This window comes from Bos mutus, chromosome 11 (genome assembly GCF_027580195.1).
Source record: "Bos mutus isolate GX-2022 chromosome 11, NWIPB_WYAK_1.1, whole genome shotgun sequence".
Classification (NCBI taxonomy): domain Eukaryota; kingdom Metazoa; phylum Chordata; class Mammalia; order Artiodactyla; family Bovidae; genus Bos; species Bos mutus.
The window spans coordinates 5,566,515-5,593,415 of record NC_091627.1 but is presented as its reverse complement, the minus strand read 5'-3'; the positions used below and the strand labels follow the sequence as shown (position 1 = coordinate 5,593,415).

General features: G+C 42.7%; 1 protein-coding gene and 2 non-coding genes across 4 annotated transcripts in view; 2 read left to right on the top strand and 1 right to left on the bottom strand.

Annotated features, from left to right (window-relative positions):
- The window catches only part of NUP214 (nucleoporin 214), an 89,075-nt gene that overhangs the window by 43,150 nt on the left and 19,024 nt on the right, over window positions 1–26,901 (top strand). For both annotated transcript variants that reach the window (XM_070378830.1, XM_070378829.1), the window contains exons 25-30: window positions 5,103–5,178; window positions 6,644–6,722; window positions 9,515–9,602; window positions 11,753–11,814; window positions 14,498–16,312; window positions 18,073–18,143. In XM_070378830.1, coding sequence (XP_070234931.1) covers window positions 5,103–5,178; window positions 6,644–6,722; window positions 9,515–9,602; window positions 11,753–11,814; window positions 14,498–16,312; window positions 18,073–18,143 — 2,191 coding nt within the window. The remainder of the gene's footprint in view (window positions 1–5,102; window positions 5,179–6,643; window positions 6,723–9,514; window positions 9,603–11,752; window positions 11,815–14,497; window positions 16,313–18,072; window positions 18,144–26,901) is intronic.
- TRNAG-UCC (transfer RNA glycine (anticodon UCC)) lies at window positions 18,834–18,906 on the bottom strand. The gene has a single exon. It is a non-coding gene; the product is annotated as a tRNA-Gly (tRNA).
- On the top strand, window positions 23,950–24,080 carry LOC138990054 (small nucleolar RNA SNORA48). Its single transcript, XR_011466228.1, has one exon. It is a non-coding gene; the product is annotated as a small nucleolar RNA SNORA48 (small nucleolar RNA).

Sequence of the window (26,901 nt, the reverse complement as noted above, 5' to 3'; positions counted from 1 at the left end):
GATATGTTTCCCTGTGACTAATGATATTGGATGTCTGTGTGCATATTAGCCATTGTGTCTTCTTTAGAGAAATATCTCTTTAAATCCTTTGCCTGTTTTTAAATTGGGTTCTTTATCTTAATTGTTGAGGTGTCATTTTCTTTTCTTTTTTTTTTTTAATATTTATTTTTATTTATTTGGCTGCACCAGGTCTTAGTTGAGGCACATAGGATCTTTGATCTTCGTTGAGGAAGATTTCTTTTTAGTTGGAGCATGCAAACTCTTAGTTGCAGGATATGGGATCTAGTTCTCTGACCAGGGATTGAACCTGGGACCCCTGCGTTGGGAGCAAGGAGTCAGCCACTGGGCCGCCAGGGAAGTCCCAGGGTGTCATATTATTTATGTAATCTAGATTCAAGTCTCTTATCAGATATATGATTTGCAAATATGTTCTCCCATTCTTTGTGTGGTTTTCACTTTCTTAATGGTGTCCTTTGAAACAACAGTTTTTAATTTTGATGAAATTCAATTTATTTTTTTCTTTTATTGCTTGCACTGTTGGTGTCTGTTATATGTTTAAGAAACTATTGCTTCATGCAGGATCATAAAGATTTACTCCTGTGTTTTCTTCCAAGTTTTGTAGTTTGAACTCTTACATTTAGGTCTTTGATATGCTTTGAGTTAATTTTTGTAAAATACTGTAATTTGTGGTCCAATATCTTTCTTTTGCATGTGGATACCCAGTTGTCCCAGGGCCTGTCTGGTGGCTCAGTGGTAAAGAATCTGCCTGCCAATGCAGGAGACATGGTGCCATCCCTGGGTTGAGAAGATCCCCTGGAGAAGGAAATGGCAGCCCACTCAAGTGTTCTTGCTGGGAAATCCCATGGACAGAGGAGCCTGGGGAACTACAGTCCATGGGGTCGCAAAGACACGGCTTAGTGACTGAACCACCACCACCCAGTTGTGCGGCACCATTTTTGGAAAAACCTTTTTCCCCTTGGATTGTCTTGGTACCCTCGCCACACTGATTGGTTTTCTAATGTTAAACCAATCGTCAGTAATAATGTATTCAACTTTTTAATATATGGTTGGACTCAATTTGCCAAAATTTTGTTGATAGTTTTGCCTCTGTCTTAATGAGGGATATTGGTCTGTAGATTTTCTTTTCTGGTAATGTCTTTCTTGCATTTTAACTTCAGAGTAATACTACCCTTATAGAATGAGTCAGAAAGTGTTCCTTCCTCTTCAATTTCCACTAAGAGTTTCTGTAGCTTGGTTACTATTTCATCCTTAAATTTTTGTAGAATTCACCAGTAAAGTTATTTTGGCTTGGAAATTTCAGTTTCTTTAGTACATATATGACTGTTAAGCTTATCTACTTCTTTGGTAGTTTGTATATTTCAAGAAATTCATTTCACTTGACTTGTTGAATTTATTGGCATGTTTTTCATTAATAGTCACTGATTATCATCCTTTAAATGTATATAGATTTTATTTTCCTCTTAATAGTAATTTGGGTCTTTTTTTTAACCTCATCAGTCTAACTAGAGTTTTATCAATTTTATTGATCTCAAAGAAGCCAGCTTTTGGCTTCATTGATTTTTTTTTTTCCCCTTCTTGATCTTTATTTCATTTTCCTGCTTACTTTGGATTTTATTTACTCTTCTAGTTTCTTAAGGTGAAAGCTAAGGTCATTAATCTGATGCTGCTCTCTTACAACACAGGCATTTGGTGCTATAAAGTTCTGTCTAAGAACTGCTTTGGCTACCTCCCACAGATTTGAATGTTATTTTTTCATTTTCATTTAGTTCAAAACATTTTGGGTTCTTTGTATACATATGGGATATTTAAAAGTGTGTTTCTAAATAATTGGGCATTTTCTTGATATCTTTTTGTTATTGATTTTTAATTTAATTTCATCATGGTTAGACATGTTTTGTATGACTTGAATTCTTTAGGTTTTATGGAGACTTCTTCTATGACCCAGAACTGGGGTCAACAAGGTTTTTCTTTTTTAAAGGCCATACAGTAAATAATTTAAGCTTTTGGGAGATACAGTCTCTGCCTCAACTACTCAACTCTGCCATTGTAGCCTGAATGCAGCCATAAACAAAACGTAAATGAATGGGCATGGCTTTATTACAGTTCAACTTTATTTACAAAAGCAGGCAGCTGGTCTATTGTTTCTAGTTTGCCAATCTTTGATCTAGAATGTCAGTCATCTTGGTAAATGTTCTGTGCCACTGCTCTTATTGGGTGGCATGTTCTATAAATGTCAATTAAAGTACTTCAGTTCAGTTCAGTCACTCAGTCTTGTCCGATTCTTTGCGACGCCATGGACTGCAGCACGCCAGGCCTCCCTGTTCATCACCAACTCCCGGAGTTTATCCATTGAGTCAGTGATGCCATCCAACCATCTCATCCTCTGTTGTCCCCTTCTCCTCCTGCCTTCAATCTTTCCCAGCATCAGAAGCTTTTCAAATGAGTCAGCTCTTCCAATCAGGTGACCAAAGTATTGAAGTTTCAGCTTCAACATCAGTCCTGCCGATGAACACTTAGGACTGATTTCCTTTAGGATGGACTGGTTAGATCTCCTTGCAGTTCAAGGGACTCTCAAGAGTCTTCTCCAACACCATAGTTTAGAAGCATCCATTCTTCGGTGCTCAGCTTTCTTTATAGTCCAATTCTCACATCCACACATGACTACTGGAAAAACCATAACCTTGACTAGATGGACCTTTGTTGGCAAAGTAATGTCTCTGCTTTTTAATATGCTGTCTAGATTGGTCATAACTTTCCTTCCAAGGAGTAAGCGTCTTTTAATTTCATGGCTGCAGTCACCATCTGTAGTAGATGATGATAATCTTCTGTCTGATTATTCCATCAGTTAATGAGAATAGTGTTGGTATTTTCAAGTGTAGCTATGGATTTGCTTATTTTTCTTTCAGTTCTAGCTTTTTTTTTTTGCCTCATTTGTAGTTCTGTTGTTAGTTGCATAAATGTTTAGGATTGTCACATACTTTTGATGAAATGGAGGTAGATGTATGTTACAGTGCCATTTTCTGCCTGTGGTCCTTTGATTTCTGTTTTCAGTTGTGGAACAGAACATTTCAGGTGAATTTCTGATGATCTCTTCTCAGGTGCATACTGCTAGTAGAATACCGTCATCCAGAATATGATAATTCCAAGTTTGGTGTTTGCATCTCCTCCTGAACATGTCTAGCTGTTGATTTCCATTGTTTTGGTTCATGATCATGTACAAGTCTTTGAACACATTTATTTAGCAGTATACTGTCCTTTTCTGCTTGCTCCGTTAGATCATGGTGGATCTGACTTAATCAGTTCGTTTACTAGCTGAGTGCATGAACAGCATTTATTTCTCTGCTGGGTCGTCATGTGGCCCAGTGTGTAAATACTGTGAATCCTATTTTGCATGTTTGGGGATTTAGGACACCCAAGAGATTTACGGCTTTATCACAAATAAACAGAAGAATAATTGCACTTAGTCTGCTTCATGCATGATTTAATCTACCATCATATCATAACTAAGTTTGAGATATAAATGTTCTAAAGTCGGGTAAATTGCTGCTTTTATTTTTATTCGTAGTTTTTTTTAGCTCATCTTTGAGAAAGCATGAAAGATTTGTACCTCCCTTGTGACTCTCATGAGCTGCAGTCATTTTCCCACCTAAGGTTGCTGTGTCTGCCCAGGGATTTCTCAGTCCCAGCCTCTCATGCATACATTCCTTTTCTTGTTGGAGTGTAAGCAGATGGGGGGGCGTCCCTGTGTACCTGCTCGGTTGAGTATCTCGGGGGACCAGTGTGCATTTCTTCAGAGAGGCGCACATTTGTAGTTGCTTCTCTCTTCAGTAGGAAAATAAAGAGGGTTTTATTGAAAACAACTGCATTTTTTTTCCTTCTCTCTGAATCTAATAAAGTTTGGGAAGATTTTCGTGTTATTCCAAGAGAGTATCCTGAGGTAACTGTAAGATTATTAAGATGTTTGGTAATTTTTTCCCATAAAGCATGGGTTTATTTTTGTCTTTTCTCTCACAAGTTAACTTTTTAATGGAAAATTGTTAATCCTCCTTAAGCGAAAGTTCTGAGAAATAAAACCAGATGCTACAGTTGTTACTGCTATACCTATCAGTCAGAGGAGCTCTGGACAGAGGACAGATACATTGATGAAAAGAGTTGCTCCCTGGAGCCACGAATAGAGCTTTGTGTTGAACAGGGGATTTTTTTTTCCCTCACATATTTACACTAAGTGGGCTTCCCTGATGGTTCAGTGGTAAAGAATCTGTCTGCAGATGCAGGAGATCCAGGTTCAATCCCTGGGTCAGGAAGATCCACTGGGGAAGGAAATGGCAACCCACTCTAGTATTCTTGCCTGGGAAATCCCATGGACAGAGGAACCTGGCAATCCATGGGGTCGCAAAGAGTCAGACATGACTGAGCAACTAAACAACAGCAACAACAAAATTAACACTAAGTAGTTATTAAAATAACAGTTCCATGCATACTATGTTCACGGATAACAAAAGATGGTGAGAACTCTTTCTACGTAGACAGGATGCACTTTTCGTATTGACACTACAACAAAAGTGCAGGTTGGGCACGGAGCTGTGGTTGGTTTAACTCTCCTGTGTGCTGACGTGGTGAGCTCTCGGGGCTGGTTGCTATGAGAAGCTGAGAGCTCTGCTTTGAGAAGATCATATACACCCCGTCGATCCTGATGAACATTTTCTGAGACTTGGAAAAGAGAATCAGGAATTTCCCACATGGTCTGGAATGGTGGTGGGTGATGGGGAGGAGGTGGAGAAAGCTTTCTCTGCAAATAAGAAAAAGATCTACTTCTGAATATCCATAACTTTTTTTCCTTAAAATTTCAGGAAGAAGATACATTTTAAGGTCATTGCTTTGACTTTTGCTAAAGACCAAATTTCATGTAAAGAATTTATTCTTCAATCAGAAACATGTCAAATGATTTTGATTAGGGTCTGAGACATCTGTGTTCTACCCCAAAACTGGTATTACCTTTTTGCACAGAAGGTGGCTCGGGGTTGAGGATGAATTTCCCCCAGTCATGCCTTGCTCCTGAGCGCTTGCTTTGTGTTTTCCAGTTCTTCAGGGCCATACTCTGCAGCCAAAACGCCTCACCCGGTGTTGACTCCAGCGCCTGCCAACCAAGCTAAGCAGGTAAATTGCTGATTTTTGCTTTGCTAATGTGACATGCAGTGACTGTCCTTGTAACTGAAGACAATCTGGTACTAAGTCCCCGCACTGTTTATTTTTTATTTTACTTTAAAAAATTTTTCCCACGTCTTTTAAATGAACTCTGAAAAAAACCTGTGATCCTTTCCCCACAATTTATGATGGTTTTGAGCTAGTAGGTCAGTCAGGACCCGATGATGTCTTTGTTGACCATGTAATATTCTGCATCTGGTAATCTTGGGTCATAATTCTCTGTATGGAGGGTATCTGTATGGAGTTCAAGTTTACTTTCATTTGTCTTAGTTAACCCATACAACAGCCGTATAGACAAGACAGATGTTCAGCTACGTTTCACTAATGAAGAAACCAGGGCTCAAGTGACTGACGCAGGCTTCCACCGGTAGTGAATGATGGAACCAGGGCTGGAACCCATCTTGCAGCTTCTCCCTGCCCACTGCTTTGTTCATTGGACCTTTCAGTATCAGCCTCCAGGGAACAGAGTCTTCTGCTTTCTCCTATCATCCCTGTTTTTCATACTTTGCATCTTCAGTGATGTTTGTTATGTCTACTTGCAGGCTTTTGCCTGATAAACATGGTCTCTTACAAAAATAGGTTATATTGTAGACACTTAAACAATCCAGAAAAAAATAATAGGAGATGGCGGAAAGGCAGATCAAGCCCTCTCTGAAACTTTCCCTAAAAAAACCTGGTTTCTCTGCTACTCAACTCTGTCTCTAGAAAGGTCATTTTAGACTGTGTTTGAGATTGACCCTCAGAACTTGCCTAATGTGAGTTCTCAGACATGGCCGTCTCCTCCGTAGTTTGCCCTGACTTAACATGGCGCTTCAGCAGTTCTCAGACGTGGCCGTCTCCTCCGTAGTTTGCCCTGACTTAACATGGTGCTTCAGCAGTTCTCAGACGTGGCCGTCTCCTCCGTAGTTTGCCCTGACTTAACATGGCACTTCAGCAGTTGGCACTGGTCTTTCTCCTGGAGCTTCCCATCTTCACCTTGGAGGACACGTGGCGAGGCACAAATCGTAACAAACGAGAAAAAGAACATTGACTGGAGATGGAGAAGTTGGGCAGTCCGGCTTCTTAAGCTTACTATGAGTTTTGTTGAGAGCCAGGATGTATTTCATTCATTTACTTCTTCCTTCATTTGTGTTTCAAACACGCTGATGCCTTTCATGTGCTGAGCAGTGCGTTAGGCGCTGCGGACGGAACTGCAGGCTCGGCAAGCAGGACCCTGTATTCTTGTGCTTGTGGAGTATCCCCGTCTCTGAAGTGATATTACATTTAAACATACTGACCTAAATTGAAACTGAAGAACAAAACTTAACTAAATAGAAGTGTTTGTGCTTGCTTATTTTAAATTATGTTATCATTTCACATGTTCCTTTATTCCAGAGACTGTTTTGTAGGTCACATAAATGTTTTCCTCCTATTACAGGGATCGCTGATAAATGCCCTAAAGCCATCTGGGCCCCCACCAGCATCCAGTCAGTTGTCATCTGGTGATAAAGCTTCAGGTCAGTTTGCACTTTTGTTTTAGTGAAAATAAAAGGTGAAAGATGTTTTCCACAGAAGAATTTAATTGTTCTAGATCACAAAGGCAGTTAATGTGAAATAAAGTAAAGACATATTTGAAAAGCCTCAGGGGATGTAGAATCTCCAGAAAGTGCCCTTTGGCAGCCCTGTAGACTTCTGAAATAGGAGAGCAGTAGGAGAAAGCCTGCCTTTAAACGTTTTTCCTAAAAGAAGCACCTGCCTTGTTGGATATCGAAGTTTTGAGAGAAGTGGATCCAAACATTGAACTCTTATTTCTTCTACTAAAGGGAAAGAAAAACTCTCTGGGTTTTTAAGGACAATTCAAAAGCCAGTAAAATATAGAAAGTAAAATGGATCCGTTACAATATAAATGGAGAGCCTCCCTGGTGGTTCAGATAGTAAAGAATCCACCTGCAATACGGAGACCTGGATTCGATCCCTGGGTTGGGAATATCCCCTGAAGGAGGGCATGGCAACCCACTCCAGTATTCTTGCCTGGAGAATCCCATGGACAGAGGAGCCTGGTGGGCTACAGTCCATGGGGTCACAAAGAGTGGGACATGACTGAGTGACTAAGCATAGTACACGATAAGAGGATATAATCCAGTATTGAAAGACTGTAGCTTCACATGCTTCCAACACTCAGGCCTCTTCACTGAAATTAGCCTTTACAGTCACCATAAAGTGCTCTGAGCAGGCATCCTTGCTGGCCTGAGCCCACCTCATGCAGAAGCGTGCTTGTGCATCCAGCCTAGCTTAATGTAGGCCTCTTCTGTTGGCTCCTGTCAGAGCCCACTTCACTTGGCGTGTGTCACTTTTTGCTTCAGGGCTCTTGTGCCACCCACAGCCCAGCATTCTCCCTGTGCTCTGAACTCCAGCTTTTATTTTGATTCTTGCTCTCAAGTGGGTCTTTAAGCTAATAAATTCTGTCAGAGATGCTGAACTTCACATGAGTAGTCTGCCTACCATAATCTCTACATAGTCATGCTATCATCCCAACTTCCTCTGTAGTCAGAAGCTTTCTCATTGCATATTGGGTTTATCCTCAGTAAATATTCCTTACACTCAGAAGAAAATCATTGTGTAGCCAATGCTGTATTCTAGAATTCAGACTAATGCACAGTTTTTATCATATAAGCCTTCCATGAGAAGGCCGTATGTAGCACTTCTCGACTAGGAGCTAAAACTTTAACTTAGAAGCGAAATTTTAGTGCAGTTGTCAAAGACTTTTGAATCATTTAAGATTCAAATTAAGAAGTTTGTTTCTATTTCTGGCTAATATTTTAGAAGAAAGTTTGAAAGATTATATATCCTAACCTCTTTCAAGGATTTTATTGGAGAGTTTTTTGTCACTCTTGAAATTAAGAATCAAGAACATCTCAGGGGCAGTTAGCATGACTTGGAAAGAAATTTCTAAGATTCGTCATTCAATGATGATTGTGAAACATTCGCTCTCATTGCTAGATGTCCTTCTGTTTCTACTTGCCAGAAACAGACTTTTTTTGAGCAGGAAAATTTCCCTGAAAAACACTATTTAAGAGTTTGCAAAAACTTCTAACAGCAACAAAAAGTCATCTCTGAAACCTCTATAGAATAATTCCCGTATTAATTAATAATGGAAATACCTTCATTGTTTTCCTGATTTTAAAACTGTTACAGGACCACAAAAAGTCTATGGTGTGGAACTATATAATGTAGAAAATGTGTAAGTTCCCTATTCCAGAGATAACAGCCCTCAAAGAATTGATGTGTATCTGTTGGTTTCTTTAAACAAAGATAGCCATATCCTGTATATACTGATCTGTAATCTGTCCCCTCTCCTCCCTCCCCCCAGGAAAATATCATGTTTATCTTTTCAGATCTGGTACAAGTCTGCCTCTCTCATTTTAATCCATTCGCTGTACAGTTGTACCCTGTTAAGTTTTTACCAATACTCTGCTGATAGTTCAGATTGTTCTTAACTTTTCAAAATTATAAGTGAGGCTACATTAGACATCCTTGTACACATCACATTGTGCTATAGTAGTGTTTTAGATAATTTTGCAAATCTTTACTCCATACTTATATAAAGAGAAGATGCTTTTTCGTATTGTTTGGGTTGGTTTGATTTAGGCTTCTCAAATATCATTCCCCCAGCCCCCTTCTCCTTTTAGAAAGAGAGGGAAAGGTGGGGGAGAGAGTGTGGGTAATGCCCCAGCCTGTTAGCAAGCAGCCACAGTACACCAGATGTGGGGAAGATGACGGATTACACTTTAACTCTCCACATTTCTCTGTGTGACAGCAGTCGAGTTACCTCTGTAATAAAAAACAAAGAAGCAGACCTGTGATTAACTAATAGTAATACAAGAAGTCTCTGGAAAATACAGAGATGCGGCAAGAAAGCCAATAGCCGTGAAGTTGCTACTCAGAGATATTTCACATGACCTGTTTCCCCTTGGAGTTTCTTTTCCTTTGATATATATCACATTTCAGTATTTGCAAAATCTACTTTTAAAGCCTTAGATTTGAACTGCACTCCAGTTACTTTGAGGTCTTTCCTGGAAAGGTAAAGTGGCATGCCTTGGTTTGAAATTGACAGTGATGGAGCCAGAGAGCCCATTCAGAGACCGTGAGCACGGCTGAGTCCTCACTCGCCCCTTGACTGCCGACCTACAGGAAGCACGTGACCTGGGGCTGCACTTTGCACGGCACTACGCATTCAGTGCCGCAGAGAATTAAACTAAAATGGTGTTTGGTTTTTTGTAATGCTCTTATTTTTTTCCCCTAATTCCAGGACCAGTGGCAACCAAGATAGAAACAGCTGTGACTTCTACCCCGTCTACTGTTGGGCAGTTCAGCAAGCCTTTCTCATTTTCATCAGGGTCAGTTGTGAACTTAAGTTTTGTGGCAGATCACCAGCATCCTTATAGATTGCTTCTCAAATCTTATAGTCAGTGGGTATACTTATATGAAGCCAGAGTTCTTATCTCCACAATGACACATTTAATGATAGTGGGAGTAGCTTAGTGTCCTAATATAAATCTGTTTCCCCTTTTCCGTTCAATTCTATATGTGTGTTCTTACTGACTTGTTTGTTTTGTTGTTTAGGATAAGGCTTGTTTGGGTAGTGGGTCTGTGGTTGCTCTAGTTTATCACACAGATCTTTTCATTCTGACACCATCTGGCAGCTGGGTGAGACCTTGGATTGGCTTCGCTGCCCTGAGGGGTCATGTTGTACTAGACTGCTGAGCAATCAAAACAGTGGCCATTTAAGAATTTGGGTTTTATATAGATGTGCGGAAGTCCATTTCTGTTTCATTTTTTTAAAAGTGATGATGTCTGTACTTGTCAAATTGAGTTACTTTTAAAAACAAAAGGGTCTTCTAACCCTCAGTCCAAAGGAAGTTCTTATTAACGTTGGAGGGGGTGTACCTTTTCACTATGCTGTGAACACTCATCATGAAACCGGTGAGAGTTGGCAGAGCCTCTCTCTGCTTGGGGTGGAGTTAGTCTCTGTGTGGCTGAGATAAATACTCATCCAAAGATTGTTTTCACCGTGAAGGGTTGCACATTCAGTTCCGTTAGAAAAGCCTCAAGCTCTTCCAGTTTATGCTTTGTAACTGGAATCACACTAACCACAGTCTCTTTTCCCTGCTGTGAGTTTGTTTCTTGAACACCCTTCTGCCTAACACATTACGAGAAAGGAGGGTGTTTGAATAGAATTTCAAGGGGGACATTATATATATTTTCCTGTAAATCATTATGTTTTCTACTCCCCAAAGGTAGTTTGGAGCACAATTTTAGAGAGTAGGTCAGTTCCAGGAGCTATTGCATCTTTTAATTAATCTTTACTTCTGTGAACCTGATAATCTTCTTCCCGTCTTTAAAATAACCTGCAGAGGTTTGGGTCATGGGTCAGTTGCTTACCTCTGTTACATCAAATTTCTTTACCAGAGTTGAGACAAAGAAAGAGATTTGTTTTCTTTTTTTTTTAAGGTGAAAAAATATTTAACACATCTTAGGTGGTCTTGGACCATTTGATGAAGCCAGTGACGAATTTAAAAAAAGAAACCTAACTCTACTCTTTACTGTTACTCTGTTTGATATGCTTGGCCCCTTCTGTTTTAAAGCTTTTTATCAGGTTGGCCAAAAAGTTCATTTGGGGTTTTCCATAACATCTTACAGAAACACCCAAATGAACTTTTTGACCAATCCAATAGTTTTTAATTTGCTATTTGAACTTTTCTCAGAATGAGTACTCCATTCTGGCTTAACTGGTGCTGGGTTTTCTTCTTTGGCTGTAGTGTCTTCACTCACAGTGTGAAGAAAATGTACAGAAAGAGAGGAGAGGATGAAAAGAGTCGGAAAGGTTTTTGAGGGACGTTTCCTGGCAGCCTAATGGTTAGGGTACAGCTACAGCGCTTTCATTTCTGTGGGCTGGGTGCGGTGTGGGTCAGGGAAGTGAGATCCCACAAGCCACTTGGTGCAACCAAAATTTTTTTTTTAAAGTTTTTGAACCAAATTTCCCAGCCAAGGACTAAGCGTTTTATCCGAACAGCAGAGACGGTGGCTTCCATTTCATACTGTCTGTTGTCTCCCCCAGTGGCATGTGCTGTCCTGATGTGCTCCCTGGGTGGGTCATAGGCTCCTCCTCATCTAGCCCGTCCCGTCTCCCTCACTAGGCAAGACACCCGCTCTGGCCACCATCCCAAGGCACAGTCCTAGTGCTCCTTCACTTTCCTTGAAATAGGTCCCCACCCCCTCTACCATGGAAAGCCTGGATGTTCCGCCAAGGCCTCCTCACTTGCTGCTCCCCTCTCACCTCACGCACAAATCGCTTCCCCTCCCCACCACCCCAGCTTTGAGAGCTCTGCTCTGCTGCTTCAGAGTCAATGTGCTTGTTGATATTTATCTATGGATTGCAGGTCCCTGGAGAGTAGATTATGTGAATGAATTATAAAATGTACTGTTAAAAGGGCAATGTTGTGCCTTAAGTCTGTTCATTTTTAACTTCTTTTCTTCCACCCCCTAGGACTGGCTTTAATTTTGGGATAGTCACACCAACACCGTCTTCTAACTTCACTGCCACACAAGGTACAGTCTCTGCAGAGTCGCCTCACTTTGGTGTTTCCCTCTAAACAAGTGCAGGTTTGAGGGGGGCAGGTTGGTTGACATTTTACTTGCTGCCGCATCTTGCTTAAAGTATCTGCAGTGAACTTGGTGTTGATATTATGCATTAGAAATAGGCTAGATTTTAGAAACTAGGGAATGACTTTTGTCTTCATAGTTAAAAACTCAGAAAGGGTTTGCTTTGAGAAAGGCAAGGCTGTGCTTTAAATGTGAATGTTTACATGCAAATTAAAATTTCTTTCTCCATCTTTGTCTTATGGTATTTAAAATTATATCAATTTTTAATAATCATAATATGTAGTGAAACTATATGTAACTTTGTTCTGTATTTTCCCAGTTTCCTGTAAAGTGTTATCATACTTCCATAATTTAAAAAAAATTTTTAAATGAAGTCAAAATTGTATCAATTTGTAGGTTGAGATAGGCAATGGTAAAGAATCCACCTGCCAAGGCAGGAGAGACACAGAGATGCTGGTTCGATCCTTGGGTTGGGAAGATCCCTTGGAAGAGGAAATGGCAACCCACTCCAGTATTCTTGCCTGGGAAATTCCATTGACAGAGGAGCCTGGTGGGCTACAGTCCATGGAGTCCGACAGGACTGAGTGACTGAACACACACACAGTACTACAGAAATGAAAGACTAAACGCATCTTTTTTCCTTGATAACCTATCAGGAAGCACACTTGTCTCGTGCATGTCGGTGCATCTGCCAACATCTGTTGTTGCTGTTCAGTCACTGCGTCGCGTCTAACTCTTGCAGCCCCATGGACTGTAGCCCGCCAGACTCCTCCTGTCCATGGCATTTTCCGGGAGTTGGTTGCCATTTCCTTTTCCTGGGGATTTTCCCGACCTGGGGATCGAACCTGAGTCTCTTGCGTTGCAGGCAAATTCTTTACCACTGAGCCAGCTGGGAAGCTCAGACCGACATCTCCCAGCATGTTTTTAATGTTTAAAAGACTTTGAGGACCTATTAGAAACCAGATGTATTTTTTAAGTGCCTTCAAGTTCTCAGTTCAAAGTAAATGAGTTTACTTCTGTTTTAAAAAGAAAGCTTTTATTATAAGTGTTTATATTTTTTATTAAAGTAATATGTTCTAGAATCACACATTGTACCCTTAACCATTGCAGTTCTATTTCCTTTTGGGGTTTTTGCTTCTACCTTTTCATTTAACACAATCCTTGTGAGTTTTCCAATATTAATGAGTCTTGTTTAAATGTCTTGCGGATGTGCCATAATTTATTTAACCATCCCCCTCTTGGACGGTTCAGGCTTTTTCCAGGTTTTCCTATAATAAATAAGACAATGACCATCTTTCAACTTTTCCTTCAGCACCTATTTTTATGAGTGCTTTTCTTTGTGTCAGCCCAAGTGATGAACGTTTTTTGGTAAAAAAGGGATCTCTTAAAATCTGCTAGAGGGATATTCGGGAGCTGAAAGCATACCAGACATCCTAAACCCAGTCTTTGTGCGGCACTTAAAAGGTTGTTGATTTCATTCTATCTTTTCTGTCTGGAGCAGTGATTCCTAAACGGTTCTGCCCACTTAGATGTGGCAGAATACCGTTGAGGCCCACTCCTCTCCCCAGTCTCACTTTCTAAAAGAAAAACAGCTCAATGGTATAAAAAGATTGGCAAGAACAAAATAATTGTCAGAAATCCTAAATGAAATACATTAGGAATAAAACACAACAGAAATTCCATAACCATTGTCATTAATACCAGAACAGACAGCAATCCAAAATCACAAGCAACTCAGTACAACGCCAGTGACACAAAGCGGGGTTTCTGGAAGCTACCTGCAGATAGCAGGGCCTTTGCAGTGCTCCCAGGCGTTTGTGATAGCCAGACTTCTTAAAAGTCTGGCACTTGCAACAGACCAGTTTCCGTTTATAAATATCAAATTTTAGTCTTCTTTGTTGACCACTTTTTTGACCAGGCTTTGTGAGTACTTTACCTACATTTTATTTCATCTTTGCAACAACTCTATGAGGTGTGGCTATTATTATCTGTCTTCCAAATGGAGACACTGAAGCCCAGAGAAGTCAATTAACTTTTCCAGAGTGGCACAGCCAGCAAGTGGCAGAGCCCTCAGCCTCAGCCCCTCATGTCCTTGCCCAGCAGACCACAGTGCCACTGTGAGAGCACTCTGTGAGGAGAGCACTAGGAAGTAGCCCTTAATTGTAGGTAAGAAAGATGACCTGTGGCTTGACACTTTGTCCATAAAAGCAAAGGAAAAACTACCATATGGAATCAATTCCTTGTCTTGTCAAGAAGAGGTCCATAGGCTAGCATGTGCTGAGAATGTTATTCCTGAGACACACACGCGGGAGGAAATGTGCCTGAGGTCTTTTCGTTTCTCTTGTGGACAACTAGGTTAACTTCAGGTACTCTAGATATAGGTGTGTTTGTTGTGACTTAATGGTGATAAAAAGAACGTGCGTTCGTCTCACCTCAGTGAGACAACTCAGAGGTCATGTCCCCACGGAGAAGCACACATTCTGTCCCCGTCAAGGACGGTGCTGTCAGAACAGGCTGTCCTGATGAGGTCAAGTGAGGAGAGAGGCCCTGGCTTAGAGAAGTCAGTGAGGCTGTGATCGGTCATATTTTGTGACAGCCAACCCATCTCCTAATTTCTTTTTCTTGCCAGGGTCAGCACCCCCCACCAAAGAGTCAAGCCAGCTTGATGCGTTCTCCTTTGGCGGGGGAGGCAAGCCTTTCTATGAGACCGTTCCTGAAAGCTTACCTTCCACGGGGACGATGACATCAGGTAGCACGGGAGCAGCTGGTGCCACGCCAGGAGAGTCCGCCCCATCCAGCAGCAGACCTGCAGCCCCTTCTGGAATTTCTCTCTCCACCCCTGCTGGCAAGCTGGAGGCGCCACCGTCCAAGCTGGGTGAGCTGCTGTTCCCAAGCTCCCTGGCGGGAGAGACTCTGGGAAGTTTCTCAGGATTGCGGGTCGGCCAAGCAGACGAGCCCACCAAGCCAGCCAGCAAGGCGCCGTCCCCAGGCGTGACCAGTGCCGGTGCACAGCCCACCAAGACCCCTGCCGCCCCCTCCGGGTTCAGTTCTCCCAGCCCTGCGGCGCTGGGGAAGCCTGCAGAGCCCCCCGAGTCCACCTCTGCGGCGGCACCAACAGCAGCAGCCAGTCCCAGCCCCAGCAGCTCCTCAACGGGCGTCTTTGGCAACCTGCCACTCACCAGTGCAGGCTCCTCCGGGGCGATCAGTTTTGGGGGCCTGTTTTTCAGTGGTAGCAAGACCAGCTTTTCATTTGGAGGCCAACCAACGAGCAGCACAGCACCCTCCTCCACCCCGCAGTCCACCGCCACGCCCCTGCCCACGTCACTCCCCACCTTGCCGTTTGGCAGCCCCCTGAGCTCAGGGTCTGCCCCCACCCTGCCCACGGGCTCTGGTAAAAGCTCAGAAGCAGCCGCGTCATCAGCTCTGCCCGAGAAGCCAGGCAGTAATGAGGCCTCGGCATCAACTGCCTCCCTCCTGGGGCAGCAGCCACCAACCCCGCTTCCCCAGGCTCCGCTTCAAACTCCCGACTCTGGGAAGAAAGAGCCTGTTCTTACCCAGCCTGCCGTCAGCAGCCCTAGCACCGAAGCGGCCAGTACCAGTGTCCTGGTGTCTACGGCTGAGGCTGCTCCAGCAGCCCCTGGGGTCCCAGACGTCAAGACGGAACTGCCGTCCCCAGGCCCCACCGTCTCTGTGCCTGGGCCAGCCACCATCTCAGCACCTGGAGCCTCAAGCAGCATCCCTGTGGCCCCAGAAACATCCAGACCTGCCACCACCTCCAGTGCTGTTTGCAGTGCTGCTCCAGGCCCAGCCACGGAGACCCCGGTGTTTGGGATGGCCACTTATGACTCCTCTGTCTTCACTCAGCCTTCCGCTGCCAGTTCCAGCTCGGCTTTCAGCCAGCTCACCAGCCACACAGCCACCGCCCCTTCGGCGACCCCCATGTTTGGGCACGTGGCCGCCAGCACTGCCCCCAGCCTGTTTGGGCAGCAGACAGGCAGCATGGCCAGCACAGCGGCCGCCGCGCCACAGGTCAGCAGCTCAGGGTTTGGCAGCCCTGCCTTTGGCACCTCCACCCCAGGGGTCTTCGGACAGCCGGGCTTTGGGCAGGCCCCGGCCTTCGGGCAGTCGACCAGCAGCCCCACGAGCAGCTTTTCCTTCAGTCAGCCTGGGTTCAGCTCTGTGCCTGCTTTTGGTCAGTCCGTGTCCTCCACCCCTACGTCCACCAGCGGGAATGTCTTCGGAGCCTCTTCGAGCACCAGTAGCTCCAGCTCCTTCTCTTTTGGACAGTCATCTACCAACAACGGAGGTGGGCTCTTTGGCCAGAACAACCCTCCTGCTTTTGGTCAGAGTCCTGGCTTTGGGCAGGGAGGCTCCGTGTTTGGTGGCACCTCGGCCGCCACCACAACAGCATCATCCTCTGGCTTTAGCTTCTGTCAAGCTTCAGGTAAGAACTTACAGGAGATTTTTCCTTGGTTGTCCTCCGTATATGAAACATTTGCAACAAGTCTACATTGCTTTGGAAATGAAAAGGAAGTGAGGGAAAACAGAAGAGGTTCTGTAAAGTCTGTAAGAGGGCTTGGACACTGGCGGCCCTGGGCGTTTCTTTGGTCTAATCACTGTGGCTCCAGTCTTGCTTCTCCGCAAGTTCTCCACCAGAGTGCCAATTTCATGGGGGAGAAAAACAAGTTTAAAGTCATGGCAAGTAATGAATGATTCATGAGTATGAAATGTTAAATTTGGAAGGTGTTTTAGAGGTCATTATGTCCAAAACTGTCAAGCCTGGAGGTGACTGATCTAATGTCTTTCGGTGCCAGTGGTGGAACCAGACCCAGACTCCAGAGCTCCTCACCCTAGCCCTTTGTTTCATTGTCTTCTGACACCATCTTGCATCCTAGAAGAGCAGATAGTGACATTTGAAAAGTTGGGTTTTTTTTCTATTTTCAGTATAATTTTTTAAAAATCATTTAAGTTTTATAGTTTTTTCAAGTAAAACATAATCCTCACTATTGCATGTCCCATCTTAGCAGCTGCTTTTACTCCAAAAACCAATAGATGGGACACTCCCAGAATCTTTTCTAATCTTCCTTTCTCCATGGTTATCTTATGAAAGGCATTTCTTTAGCAGTCAGGCTCAGAGGGTGAGGGGGGAATCAAAGGTCATTGACTTCTTGGTGGGCAGGGTTACAAACAACTGCTAGTTCATTCCTTTGATGAGAATGTATTTGAAGCTGGCTCATAATTTATTAGAAAGGAAGTCTGTTCCTTCCTGTCTTCAATAACTATTTGCTGAACTCCCAGTATGTTCCACTACAATAAAGGATGCAAGACACAGTGATGCCCGAGAGTTTTGAGATCCACCTAGTGCCTTGTGCAGAGGCTGGTCAGCCTGCTTGAGTGATGGGAAGTGTGGCGGGTTGGTCTAAAGCACAGGCAGAGACAAGGCCTTGTGGGTCTTAAAAGAGAATAGGATATTTACCTATCTCTAGCGCATCTTTTGTTCTGCAGTCAAAACTTGAGAATCCTTGTCTGCAATCAAAACTATTTCAATACAACCGAGAACCTCTGAAAAACTCTTCCTTCCTGTGATAACTAGGAGGAAAGATGCCTGCACAGCCTCCTCCAGCTGTGATTGAGGCACTGAGACCTGCCTGAGCTCCCCTACCCAGGCCAGTAGCAGGAATTAAGACTGGAACTCTTGCTGTCTAGCTCCTTGTCTGGGGCTCTTCTGTTACAATATATAGTTCTGCCTGGTTTCCCAGGCCCCGTTCAACCCAGCACCTAGAAGGAAGATAAACAGCTCTGAAAGAATCTGGCGCTTGAGATTAGAGGAAACCAGAGAGTAGTCATACTCATGATATTAAGTCAGTCATTGGAAACACTTCTTAGCAGCTATGAGTCTAGGGAAAAGCTACTCAGAATCCTCAACCCCACCCCCTGGGGTTTGGTAGAGACAAGGATTCAGTCCCTGAGGCTTTGAGACTTTTTTTTTAACTGTTATAAAATTTCAACAGTGAAAAAAAAGGTTTCAAAACTATTTGCCCGTAATTTTCTCCATTTCCTTGGTAGGGAAACAGATTTTACTCTTGAAATGATTTATTCTGAGGTACTTTCACATACCTGAATGGCATTTAAAAACCAAAAAACAAAACTTTGATGTATAGAAGTTTCATTCGAATTAAACTTCTGTTTTCTTTTATTTTATAGGTTTTGGGTCTAGTAATACTGGTTCTTTGTTTGGTCAAGCAGCCAGTACCAGTGGAACAGTCTTTGGCCAGGTAATGTGGATATTTGCCTCTATTCGGGCCAACACAATCAGTCCCGTTTGCGTTGTGCCTGTATATAGGATGTAATGTGTTGTGTGTCCAGCAAACAACGCTGAGGTTCTCAAGCTCTGCCTTCCGTAGCTTCATTGGGGGCACAAAAGTCTCTGCTTCTGATTTGAGAGAATCATTCCAGTGTTGATCCTCGTTTGAAAGTCCTCTCGGAAAGTGTTTTAAAGCACATTGCCTGGTTTCTGTCAATCTTCTGCCTATTGTGACGTCAGGGATTGGCATCTATGGCCTGTAATCGAAATCTGCTCCTCGGCCCATTTTTTTTTTGAAGTGGTTGTTTAAACAATAATAAGAATATGCAACAGAAATTGTGTATGGCCCCTGTGCTAAGCAACATGTAGTCCAGGAGCTCCTTTTGGTGATTGTCTGGCTAGTGGTTATCTGTGTGCTGGGCCTGGTTTTTAGTGATGCACACACATAGACTTAAAATCATCAGTGCTTGAATAAGGCAAGTGCTGTCATTATCCCCATTTGACAGATGAGAACACTGAGAACCCAAAGGGGTTAAATTTACTGTTATAGAAGCCAGCTGCTTTTACTTTTGTTTGTTTGTAAATATTTGTTTATGTACTTGGTTGCTTCAGATCTTAGTTGTGGCATGCAGAATCTTTAGTTGCAGCACGCGGGACCTAGTTCCCTGACCAGGGATTGAACCTGGGCTCCCTGCATTGGACGTGCAGAGTCTTGGCCGCTGGACCACCAGGGAAGTCCCCAGTCCAGCTGCTTTTATTTATTTATTTGTAATTAATTATTTTGGTTTTGGTTGCACTGGGTCTCTGTTGCTGCTCTTGGGCTACTCTCTAGTTGCAGTGTGCAGGCTCCTCATGGCAATGGCTTCTCTTGTTGCGGAGCACAGGTTCTAGATACACAGGCTCAGTAGTTGTGGCGCAGGAGCTTAGTTGCCCCCCTGGCATGTGGAATCTTCCCAGACCAGGGATCGAACCTGTGTCCCCTGCATTGGCAGGCAGATGCTGCTTTTAGATCAAGGACCTTCACAAGGAGTCCTTCCGAAGAAAGGTGCTCTGACATATTGGAAATGACTGACTTTCTAAAGGTAGAATTGACGTTTGTGCAGAAGCTGGAGAAAGTGGTGGCCATGTTATATGCTTCTTCCAAGTCCTCAGTAGGAGATTTTCTTTTTCACCTTTCTCCTAAGAAGATGGGCTCTGCCCTAGTCAGTGATCTTTGACAGAAAGAAACAGAACTTTTGATTTTCAAGTTCCCCAGTGAAAACAGCTAAAAATGGCTAGATAAACCAAATAAACCATAGATTGGAAAGCACTTATAAGCTAACAAGGTATTTTACCACACCTTATTAGAGGCGAAATGGGAACTTGTAGAAGTGAGTGGCGCACAGAAGCCAGTTCTGCCCTGAGAGCATCACTAGTCTGAGAGCACTCGGACTTCCTGTGTTACCAACCCCAAAGGACAGAGGGGCAGGCTTCACTCTCCCGGGCATGTGCAAAGTGGGAGGGCTGAAGAGCCCCTGTCATGGTCAGCTGTGACTGCACCTCTCTGGTCTTGTAATAAACACGCAGCCTGACCTGCTCCAGGGATGGTAGTGTCTCCAAGACGTCTGGCGGGACAGCACAGGCCACACTGAAGAAGAGTGACTCTAGGCCTCCAGTAATTTTTAAGGACATTGATTCCCACACGTAAATTCGTCACAGCAGGAAATAAGGAGCTATGATCAAGAGCCAGAACAAACATGAGACACACATTTGCAAAGACTCCCTAGAATATAAAACAGCTGTGTTTTACATGTTGCAAGAAATAAAGGACAAACTTGAAAATACCAGTCAAGAATCAGAAGTTACAAGAAGAGTCATAGCAGCTTGGAAAAAGAAAGGAATAGAACTTCAAGGAAACTGTTACAATTAAAATTTTAACTCAGCAGATCAGACCCAGCTGAAGAGAATAGTAATATACTAGATCACAGATCAGAGAACTTTCTCTGTGAAGGACCAGATAATGAATATTTTAGACTCTGAGAGCTTATACTGCTTCTGTCGCAACTACTCAACTCCACCGTTGTGGCACAAAAGCAGCCACATGAGAGACTGAGGACAGTTATTTTCCCATGAAGCCTTATTTATAAAAACAGACGGCAGGCTAGATTTGGCCCATGGGCTGGAGGTTGCTGACCCTTGAACTAGAAGGTCAGAGTAGGTTATCTGGAATTCATCATGGAGAGCATAAAAGATGGAAAATACAAAAGAGAAAGCAAAAACGCTAAAAGAGAAAATCTAATGTACATTTAATCAGAAGGAGAAGAAAAAGAATGTATGCTATTAGAAGAGAAAAAGATAAGATTTCTAAAACCAACAGCAAATAGTAACCCATAGATTCTGAAGTCCAACATATACCAAGCAGAATGTATAAAAGGAAATTGAATCTAAGACCTGCCATAGTGAAACTGTGGAACTACCAATATAAAATATTAAAAGCACTCAGAAAAAGGACAGGTTCCCTTCAAGGCAGCAACGCTTGGACTAACAGCAGAGTTCTCAATGGTGGCAATGAAAGCCAGACATAACCTATCTACCCAGAATTTTTGAACCCCCCAAAAAATCTGTAAAATGCAAAAAAAAAAAAAAAACATCTGTACATAATGAGGTGAAATCAAGACACTTTTCGGGCAGATCCTGAGAGGATATATGCCCAGCAGACCTGAAGGAAATTCTAAAGGATATTCTTCAGGCAGAAGGAAAATGTGACCTCGCTAAAATTACAGCTTTCTTAATTTTAGGGTAAAACAAGCCATGAAATAGGAAAATTGTAGCCTATATAACCAACAGAGTAATCATATTCAGATATAAACAATACAAGTCAAAAGGAAAAAAGACAACTGCACCCCCACCAGAATGGCTAAAATTGAACGGCTGGTGGTACCCCAGTACCTGGGAGGAAGCAGAGCAGCTGTAATAGAAACACTCACAGCAGGAGTGAAAGTTCATAGAATCACTTTTCTATCAAAACTAGATACATGGAACACCTGTGTATCTACTCCAGATAAGCAGACTGTATCTACTCTAGATAAGTAATGCACAAAATCAGAATGCTGATTAGTCTTAGGACATAAAAAGTGAGGTCTGGGGGAGCCACCCAAAGTACTAACAGTGTTTGATGTCTTAAATGTTGAACATCATAAACACTTATATGCCAAAATTCATTGAGCTTGCTACACATAAGATTGGGACAGCGGAGAAGCGCACTGGCTGCGACGGACCACAGAAAGACTCTGCACTTGGACATTACCAGATGGTCAACACTGAAATCAGATTGATTATATTCTTTGCAGCCAAAGATGGAGAAGCTCTATACAGTCAGCCAAAACAAGACCAGGAGCTGACTGTGGCTCAGATCATGAACTCCTTATTGGCAAATTCAGACTTAAATTGAAGAAAGTAGGAAAAACCACTAGACCATTCAGGTATGACCTAAATCAAATCCCTTACGATTATACAGTGGAAGTGAGAAATAGATTTAAAGGACTAGATCTGATAGAGTGCCTGATGAACTATGGATGGAGGTTCGTGACATTGTACAGGAGACAGGGATCAAGACCATCCGCATGGAAAAGAAATGCAAAAAAGCAAAATGGCTGTCTGGGGAGGCCTTACAAATAGCTGTGAAAAGAAGAGAAATGAAAAGCAAAGGAGAAAAGGAAAGATATACCCATCTGAATGCAGAGTTCCAAAGAATAGCAATAAGAGATAAGAAAGCCTTCCTCAGCGATCAATGCAAGGAAATACAGGAAAACAACAGAATGGGAAAGACTAGAGAGCTCTTCAAGAAAATTAGAGACACCAAAAGAACATTTCATGCAAAGATGGGCTCGATAAAGGACAGAAATGGTATGGACCTAACAGAAGCAGAAGATATTAAGAAGAGGTGACAAGAATACACAGAAGAACTGTACAAAAAAGACCTTCAAGACCAAGATAGTCACGATGGTGTGATCACTCACCTAGAGCAAGACATCCTGGACTGTGAAGTCAAGTGGGCCTTAGAAAGCATCACTATGAACAAAGCTAGTGAAAGTGATGGAATTCCAGTTGAGCTATTTCAAATCCTGAAAGATGATGCTGTGAAAGTACTGCACTCAATATGCCAGCAAATTTGGAAAACTCAGCAGTGACCACAGGACTGGAAAAGGTCAGTTTTCATTCCAATCCCAAAGAAAGGCAATGCCAAAGAATGCTCAAACTACCGCACAATTGTACTCGTCTCACATGCTAGTAAAATAATGCTCAAAATTCTCCAAGCCAGGCTTCAGCAGTACGTGAACCATGAACTTCCAGATGTTCAAGCTGGTTTTAGAAAAGGCAGAGGAACCAGAGATCAAATTGCCAACATCCGTTGGATCATTGAAAAAGCAAGAGAGTTCCAGAAAAATATCTATTTCTGCTTTATTGACTATACCAACGCCTTTGACTATGTGGATCACAATAAACTGTGGAAAATTCTGAAAGAGATGGGAATACCAGACCACTGACCTGCCTCTTGAGAAATTTGTATGCAGGTCAGGAAGCAGCAGTTAGAACTGGACATGGAACAGCAGACTGGATCCAAATAGGAAAAGGAGTACGTCAAGGCTGTATATTGTCATCCTGCTTATTTAACTTATATGCAGAGTACATCATGAGAAAAGCTGGACTGGAAGAAGCACAAGCTGGAATCAAGATTGCCAGGAGAAATATCAATACCCTTAGATATGCAGATGACACCATCCTTATAGCAGAAAGTGAAGAGGAACTAAAAAGCCTCTTGATGAAAGTGAAAGAGGAGAGTGAAAAAGTTGGCTTAAAGCTCAACATTCAGAAAACGAAGATCATGGCATCTGGTCCCATCACTTCATGGGAAATAGATGGGGAAACAGTGGAAACAGTGTCAGACTTTATTTTTGGGGGGGCTCCAAAATCACTGCAGATGGTGATTGCAGCCATGAAATTAAAAGACGCTTACTCCTTGGAAGGAAAGTTATGACCAACCTGCTGCTGCTACTGCTGCTAAGTCGCTTCAGTTGTGTCCAACTCTGTGCGACCCCATAGACGGCAGGCCACCAGGCTTCCCCGTCTCTGGGATTCTTCAGGCAAGAACACTGGAGTGGGTTGCCATTTCCTTCTCCTAGATAGCATATTAAAAAGCAGAGACATTACTTTTCCAACAAAGGTCCGTCTAGTCAAGGCTATGGTTTTTCCAGTGGTCATATATGGATGTGAGAGTTGGACTGTGAAGAAAGCTGAGCGCCGAAGAATTGATATTTTTGAACTGTGGTGCTGGAGAAGACTCTTGAGAGTCCCTTGGACTGCAAGGAGATCCAGCCAGTCCATTCTAAAGGAAATCAGTCCTGGGTGCTCATTGGAAGGACTGATGCTAAAGCTGAAACTCCAATACTCTGGCCACCTCATGCGAAGAGTTGACTCATTGGAAAAGACTCTGATGCTGGGAGGGATTGGGGGCAGGAGGAGAAGGGGACGACAGAGGATGAGATGGTTGGATGGCATCACCGACTCGATGGACATGAGTTTGAGTGAACTCCGGGAGTTGGTGATGGATAGGGAGGCCTGGCGTGCTGTGATTCATGGGGTTGCAAAGAGTCGGACACTACTGAGCGACTGAACTGAACTGAACACACAAGATTTGTGAACTCAATAGAAAATGGATGAGAGACTTCTTAAAAAAGGATAGTGTTAGTTACACAATTTTGTGGAATGTACTTAATGCCTGAATCATACAGGTAAAATGCTTAAAATGGTGCACCCTACCTGGTTGGTGGTGCCTGTCTCATACGAGCCAGGGACAGAGCAACTCCTTGTTTATCTGAGCTTGGCGTTTGGCCTGTGCCCATGCCTGGTGCATGCCCTGGACACATAGTGGAGGGGAAGCTTAAAATGGGAAGTTTTATATACATTTTGCCACAATATAGAAAAAGAAATAAAATATTTTTTGAAAAAGGATAGCCAGAGGACCATAAGTATATTCAACTGAATTAGTAACAGAAACAAAAACCTCAAAGAGCTACCCTCCTGGAAGACAGCACACGTTTTAAAGCCCAGCAATACCAAATGCCAGCGAGCGTGCAAAGCAGCAGAGCTTACATACACTCTTAGTCGGTGGTATGTTGGCACAATCACCTTGGAAAATAGTCTGGCATGATCGGGTAAAGCCCTGCAGTTCCACTCCTAGTTTGTTCTGTAGAGAAACTCATCTGTGCACCGGGATACAGTGTAATAAAAACTACAGACTGGAAGCAAGTCAAATGGTTATGGATATACCATTGGGCAGATAAACTTAGATTATCCTGTAATAGAATGTTACTACATTGTGAAATATGGCTGTGAAAATGAACACATTAGAGCTGCATGGGTGACTTTCACAGGCCTTAGTTTTTTCTCTCTCTCACAGGCATACTTTGAGCCAAGAGATTTAAAGCCTATACTGTGATAAACTCCATAATGGTTATTCCCCCACCCCACCACCACTTCATGTTCTTCTTTCACAGAAATTAGGTTTGCCATTGGAAAGGCTGGAAATTCAAATCAGTGGGTTTTTTTTTTTTTTTTTTCCTATCATGGCAGGGGCCTTATCTGTTATAGTCATTACTGTATCCCCAGTGCTTCAGACTATGGGTAGCACAAGATGAGTGTTGTAAAAATGAATGAATTTTCAGGTCGTAGGGGTATTCTCAGAAGACTTTAAGGATACAAGGTAGATTCTGGCCAGGATATAGAACTTCATTTTCTTCATAACCAAGAAAAATCCAGTTAGTATGACTATCACACTGGTTTTACGAGTGTTAGAATTATCTAGTGCTGTTTAACAAATTACCCCCAAATGTAGTAGCATTCTCTAGAGGTTGGCTTGGTGGTTATTTCCCACCTTAACTGGAACTCATGGCATCTATATGTGGCTTCTCTGTGTGACCTGGGCTTCCTTACAACATGGTGGCTGGATTCCAAGGAAGACTATTCCAAGAAAAAGGGAGCCATACAGAAGCTATCCTCAGAAGTTGCAAGCATCATTTATACTGCATCTTCTTATTTAAGGCTGTCACAGACTCCCACCAAGCTCAAGGGGAGAGGACTAAACTTCAGCTCTTGCTCTGGAAGAGCATTTAGGTCTGGAAATATTACTGTGACCATCTTTGGAAAATATAATCTGTCACATGGCCTATCAAGGCATGGCAGAGAGCCTGTCGAATTGATTTCTAGAGAGGGGAGTTAGGTGTAGGTGAGCTTGATGGTACAGCAGCCTCTGGGAGTAACTGTCAGGACTGGGTTTCGAAAAGTGGAAGACAGGCCTTGCTGAAGGAAGTATACTGGCTGGGTAAGAAGCCAGAGGACAGTCTTGGCAACAATGAGGGCAAACACGTGACCAACAAACACGAAAGGTGATCAATAGTGTTAGAAGCGTTAGGAAAATGAGGACCAAAACCACAGTGAGACACCACTCCACATTCACTAGGAAGACTATAATTTAAAAGCAAACCAAAGAATAACATGCATTGACAAAGATATGAAGAGACTGGAACCTTCATGTACTTCTGGTTGAAACAGAAAATGGTACAGCAGTTATGGAAAACAGGTTCCTCAAAAAGCTAAACATAGAACTGTCATCAGTTCAGTTCAGTCACTCAGTCGTGTCCAACTCTTTGCAACCCCATGGACTGCAGCACGCCAGGCCTCCCTGTCCATTACCAACTCCCGGAGTTCACTCAGACTCACCTCCATCGAGTCAGTGATGCCATACATCCATCTCATCCTCTGTCGTCCCCTTCTCCTCCTGCCCTCAATCTTTCCCAGCATCAGGATCTTTTCAGATGAGTCAGTTCTTTGCATCAGGTGGCCAAAATATTGGAATTTCAGTTTCAACATCAGTCCTTCTAGTGAACACTCAGGACTGATCTCCTTGCTGTGCAAGGGACTCTCAAGAGTCTTCTCCAACACCACAGTTCAAAAACATCAATTCTTTGGCGCTCAGCTTTCTTTATCGTCCAACTCTGTCATATGAGCCAGAAATGGTGCTCAGACACATGTTCCCCAACGCTCATTGCAGCATTATTCACAATGGCCAAAAGATGGAAACAGCTCAGTGTTCATCAGTAGATGATTGGATAGCCAAATATGGTATATTCATACAGTGGAATATTATTCAGTCTTCAAAATGAATGAAGTTGTTCTTCATGTCACATCACAGATAGATAAATTGTGAATACATTATGTTAAGTAAAATAAACCATAGATAAAAGGACAACTATTATATGGTTCCACTTATATGAAATACTTAGAATAGGTAAATCCATAGAGCTGGAAAGTAGATCAGAGTCTACCAGGGGCTGGGGGAAGGCGGGACCAGAGAGTGAGTTACTGGTTATAGAATTTCGGTCATGTGATGAAAGAATTTTGGACATAGTATTAATTGTTGCATAACATTGTGAACATAATTAATGCCATTCGGCTGTATATGAGAAAATGATTAAAATGGTAAGTTTTATGTCGTATATATTTTACCTCAGTTTTTAAAACTTAGATGTAATATACCATAACCGTGGAATTTTATACTTTAAATCAGTGAGTTGTGTGGTACGTGCATTGTATCCCAATAAAGTTACTTTAAAAAAGACTGGAGTCTGAAAGACTTGCAGGTTCAATGTAAAACTGCTCTATTCACCCCTCCCACCCTTTGCTAAGAGTAA